Genomic DNA, 5,341 nt, shown 5'->3' with positions numbered 1-5,341 from the left:
TGGTGGCTTTGGGTCGGGGATCTCGGGTTGCTGTACTGAAGCAGACCAGACTAGTGGGTCCTTTGGGGCAGGTCTGGACCGGGTTTCTATAAAGTACCGACTCGCTTTAGCCGTGACCTACTTTCTGTATGGATCCGGTTCTGTTCAAACCGAACCGTTCGGAACAGGAATGCGGGTTTATTTATTATTGGATCTACTGGTGATGCGACTTGGTTCGGATAATTAGAAAACGGGTCAGAACGGATGTTTTGTGTGTGTAATTTAATGTGTTAACAAAATAAGACCTTACAGCTTAACATATTTTCAAAGTAAAACACTTCCGGTAGCTGTCACTGATTATTACTGAGAAACCGGTTCATTAACAACAACTTTAAGCACTGGGAGAGTGCAAACCTCTGCCAAGTCCAATTTCCTCCATCCTGTAAGTTAATAGTCATCAGGGATGAAACACATTTGGTGAATAAGTTGTGACGTAGTGAACATTGGTAGTGAACATTAGTAGTGAACATTAGTAGTGAACATTGGTAGTGAACATTGGTAGTGAACATTAGTAGTGAACATTTAAGCAGCAGGATGATGGGGTTTCTTCTGCTGGAGTCCAATGTGAAAATAAWGTCAGACTGGTCACCTGACGTTGTTGTTGAAATCTTTCACATCGGTGCTACGTGATTTAAAAAAAGCAGTTTTAATCGTGTGTCTAATCACACAGACACACACAGGCGTCTTCTTATCTTTGTGAGGACCACACTCAGTGGTCACAACCACCCTCTGCACATTCTTTCCCCCCAAAGTTTGGTGAGAGGTGATAGAGGGGCTCACAAAGAGCTCTGGACCTGATCTGGTCTCATTTAAATGATGATTAAACTGAACAAACAAACAACCTCAGAGTCTGAAGTCCACCACATCACTCCTCTTCCTCAATCTTCATCGATCTGTGTACAAGCCTACCAMAATGTGGTGTGTTTGAAGAAATGGGAAAAATAGGTTTCATGCTGCAGTTCCTGGTCACAAAACGTTCTCTAAACGCGCACTAAGTGTGTAAAAATGCGTATGGCAAGAATTATTCATCATTATAAAAATTGTTAAAACCAGATGTAAAGTTTGAAGTCCACACTGAAAGCTGTCAGTTTTTTTTACAGAAGCCCTGTGAAAGCATCACAGCTTTGCCGTCTGAGAGGATTAAAAGAAAAAAAAAATTCCTGTATCTGCATCGTGATCCGGAACATCACCAAAATTTAAAGGTGTGTTACTTGGCCCGGTACCCACTTGTGGTGTAAATGTCATGACAATCTGTCCACAGGTTTTTGAGTAATGTTGTCCACAGACAGACAGACACGACCGAAAACATTACCTCCTTCACAGAGGTAATGATGATGATAATAAATATCTGACACTGACCTCACGTCTGTCTCATATATTAACCTGTGGACCTAAAAACAGACCTATTTTCTACAGAATTCWTCTAATCTCCATTTTGTTTTTCCTGGAATAAAAATCCACATCTGTTGCAACCGTGATGTATGGAGCTACATCGAGGTCATAAGTTTTGTTCAAAATAAAGTGTTTGAAACTGAAAAGATATTTGAAACTTCTTCAGTTTCTAATTTTTTTTCAGTTTAATATATTTTTTGAACTTATGATCGCAATTTAGCTCCATAGTGATGAAAGACAGACTGAATCCTGTCATCAACCGGTCCAGTGAAACGCTACATGCTACATGCTACAAACAAACCTGGCTGTGTATTTAGCTCAGGTGAGTTGATGTGTTGGAGGATTTATAGGATCATAATAACCACTTAGAATCTTTTCGTTGTGACGTCAGACTTCATTTTGTTTTTGTTTAATAAACAAACACTGAATAATCATCCTATCCTGTCCGTACAGGTAAAACAGAGGCCCCGCCCCCACACTGACATCACCTGGAGCGATGGCTCTGATCTCCCTTGAAGACCTGGAAGGACTGGACGAGCAGCTGGACGATGACATCAGCGACAACCCTGAGCCAATGGATGAGGASGACGGAGAGCGGCTGCTGAGTCACTGGCAGGCCGTCGCCAGCACCCACCAGGTGTCAGTTGCTCCAGGTGAGGGGGCGAGGCCTTGTATCTGCGTTGCTCCGCCTCCTCTCAGGTAACTCCCAGGTGTTTGTTGTTCCAGAAATGATAGGACCCATCCAGGAAATGACCCGCAACAGCCAGCAGAGGGAGCCCGTCCCCTTCGTCCAGGTGTCTCGCCACGAGAATGTAAGAGACTAGAACCTGGACACAGGACCGGTTCTGGACTGAACCGGACCTGGGTTGGGCCTTTGGGACCGAGTTGTGTCTTCATCAGAACTCCAGCTGAACAGGAAGCTGAAGTCAGGAGGTCACACCTCCCAGGTCAGGCTCCCCTGGTTAGTCTTGTAATCCTGGTTCTGGTTCTGGTCTGTGTCCCGGTCCAGATGGGGGAGGTTCTGTACGAGGAGCGGCTCTGCCCGGCAGGTAACTGGGTCTGCGTGACCCGAGGAGAGAAGCTGTACGAGCAGAGCATCTCCATGGCCTTCATGAAGCTCATGCGCTTCATCTGTAAAGAGAACTCTGCAGGTGAGGCTCCGCCCCCTGCACACCTGAGTCACCCTCTCACAGGTGAGATGACATCACTGACAGCAAACCCTCTGATTGGACCTCGACAGGTAGATACCTGGGTATGACGGTACCTGTGGTCAGCAGCATCCAGGTGGACGACGAGGGGACGTTTGAGAAGAGCGTGGAGACGGCGTTCTACCTGCCCGCAGAGTTCCAGAGCAGCCCCCCGCAGTCCTCGGACCCTGACATCAGCGTGGTCCACAGAGAGCCAATCAGAGTGCTCGCCAGGTGAGCTCACCTTTTCTGCTCTGCTGTTCCAGTCCGCAGTGCTAACGGGCCACTCTGATTGGTGCAGGACGTTCTTTGGGACCACCACGGAGGAGACGGTGGGCCGGCAGATCCGCCTCCTCTGGGAGCTCCTGGACCCGGGGGACCACTTCCACCGAGACCGCTAYATGGTGGCTGTGTACGACAACCCTGGAGCGCCGCGGCGCCGCAACGAGATCTGGTTCATCCGCAGAGACCCGTAGCCTCCGCCCACCTGCTAGGCTCCTCCCACTTTGATGGACCAATCAGAGCATGCTCCTGATCCTTTCACTGTACAGGAAGTCACCTGTGCCACACGAAGCAGCTCCGTTACCCAGGTGACCTCACGTTGTCTTGTGTAGTACTGTGTCGTGTGTTGTAGTACTGCGCATGCTCAGGTGTGAATGGAGGCTCCGCCCCCTCACTCATCATAATCTGTGTTTAATGACAGAAACAGGATTCTCAAGTTTTACAGGAATTTTTCTACCATGTTTTTATGTCAAACTGTGTCTCCTTCAAAATAAAATGATTTTAACTGAAACACAGKTTTGTTTTAGTATCTCTGTCGGGACCGGGCATTGACTTCAATTTACACCCCTAAACCTGACCTCACAGGTACCACCTACCTGACCGTACACCTAACCTAAACCCAACGCCCCACCTGACCATCTGTACCTGTGCGGGGGGGACGGGGCGTTTCTCTTCAACCACTTCCTGTTTCAGCTTCAGTAACAACAAGCTGTGAAAACCAAACAGTTTATTTACAAACCAGCTGTGAACAGATCAATGAACAAAACAAACTGAAAGAAGCAACAGGAAGTCAGGGGGCGTGGCTGTGTTGTGACATCATCCAGGTCAGATCAGGTCAGCCACTGCAGAGAGGAGGACAGTGTGAGTGTGGAGCAGGTAATGTTGTGTGTCCACGGTCAGCAGCAGCTCCTACCGTTCATGGGCATCTCGTCGATCTGGGTGGAGTAGTACTGCTCGATGTCCCGCAGGATCCTGATGTCATCGTTCTTCACAAAGTTGATGGCCACGCCCTTCCTGCCGTACCGACCCGACCGGCCRATCCTGGACCAGATCACAGGCTCTGATTAGCTCTATGGTGCACACACTGATGACTGGGCGGAGCCTAACACTTTAACCTTGTCCAGGTAACTCCGCCCCTCACTTTATACTCCATCAGGTTCAGAGGTCCAACTTTTCAGAATAAAACTGAAGAGTTGCTTCCTGCTCAGAGGACATGACAGCGYGTCTCAGTGTCTCAGGTGAGCCTACCTGTGGATGTACAGCTCTCTGTTGTTGGGCAGGTCATAGTTGATGATGAGGGACACCTGGGGGACGTCCAACCCTCGAGCCCAAACATCAGTGGAGATCAGGACACGACTGAAACACAAACAAGTTTACAGCTGAACGTCCTCCTGACAGTGTCTCACTGTCCTCATGTCTCTGTCCTCATGTCTCCATCCTCGCGTCTGTGTCCTCGTGTCTCTGTCCTCACATTTGTCTGTCCTCATGTCTGTGTCCTCATGTCTCCATCCTCATGTCTCCGTCCTCGCGTCTGTGTCCTCACGTGTCTCTGTCCTCGCGTCTGTGTCCTCACGTGTCTCTGTCCTCGCGTCTGTGTCCTCACGTGTCTCTGTCCTAGTCTCTGAGGGACCCACCTGGCTCCAGACCTGAACTCCTTCATGATGGACTCTCGTTCTTTCTGAGGCATGTCTCCATGCATGGAGGACACGGTGAAGTTGGCCTCTCTCATCTTCTCAGTCAGCCAGTCCACCTGCAACACAACAACACAACACTCACACTACATGTCCAGTCCACCTGCAACACAACAACACAACACTCACACTACATGTCCAGTCCACCTGCAACACAACAACACAACACTCACACTACATGTCCAGTCCACCTGCAACACAACAACACAACACTCACACTACATGTCCAGTCCACCTGCAACACAACAACACTCACTAGATGTCCCTCAGGTCAGTCAACACAACATCTGTCCAGAAGAAATGCTTTTCTGACACACACTTCACATCTGGTATGTTTCAAGTACACACTGGTACACACCAGTCAAAAACCATTAGAGGTCTCAATTAAAGGTCAGGTCAATAGTGAGTGTGAGTGTGAGTGTGAGTGTGTGTGTGTGTGTGTGTGTGTGTGTGTGTGTGTCTGACCTTCCTCTTGGTGTTGCAGAAGATGACAGCTTGTGTGATGGTCAGAGTGTCGTACAGATCACACAGAGTGTCAAACTTCCACTCCTCCCTCTCAACAGCAACAAAGAACTGTTTGATGCCCTCCAGAGTCAGCTCATCTCTGAGACAGAGACATGGTGAGACAGAGACATGGAGACATGGTGAGACAGAGACGTGGAGACATGGTGAGACAGAGACATGGAGAGACAGAGACATGGTGAGACAGAGACATGGAGACATGGTGAGACAGAGACGTGGTGAGACAGA

General features: G+C 48.7%; 2 protein-coding genes across 2 annotated transcripts in view; one reads left to right on the top strand and one right to left on the bottom strand.

Annotated features, from left to right (window-relative positions):
- Positions 1 to 1,300: 1,300 nt before the first annotated feature.
- soul4 (heme-binding protein soul4) lies at positions 1,301 to 3,411 on the top strand (the record flags this gene model as incomplete). Its single annotated transcript, XM_014000097.1, is given in 7 exon segments — positions 1,301 to 1,536; positions 1,652 to 1,753; positions 1,885 to 2,084; positions 2,158 to 2,243; positions 2,441 to 2,582; positions 2,672 to 2,852; positions 2,920 to 3,411. Coding segments are annotated over 5 exon segments (741 nt in total). The 3' UTR covers positions 3,095 to 3,411.
- Positions 3,412 to 3,610: 199 nt separating this feature from the next.
- eif4a3 (eukaryotic translation initiation factor 4A3) overlaps positions 3,611 to 5,341 on the bottom strand; it is a gene marked incomplete at its 5' end in the record, with an annotated part of 9,088 nt that continues 7,357 nt past the window's right edge. The window contains 5 exon segments of the mRNA XM_014000096.1: positions 3,611 to 3,742; positions 3,814 to 3,941; positions 4,149 to 4,256; positions 4,535 to 4,650; positions 5,057 to 5,195. Coding sequence (XP_013855550.1) covers positions 3,726 to 3,742; positions 3,814 to 3,941; positions 4,149 to 4,256; positions 4,535 to 4,650; positions 5,057 to 5,195 — 508 coding nt within the window.

Source organism: Austrofundulus limnaeus, unplaced genomic scaffold, assembly GCF_001266775.1.
Source record: "Austrofundulus limnaeus strain Quisiro unplaced genomic scaffold, Austrofundulus_limnaeus-1.0 Scaffold2701, whole genome shotgun sequence".
Taxonomy (NCBI): domain Eukaryota; kingdom Metazoa; phylum Chordata; class Actinopteri; order Cyprinodontiformes; family Rivulidae; genus Austrofundulus; species Austrofundulus limnaeus.
This window is presented reverse-complemented; position numbering and strand designations above follow the sequence as displayed.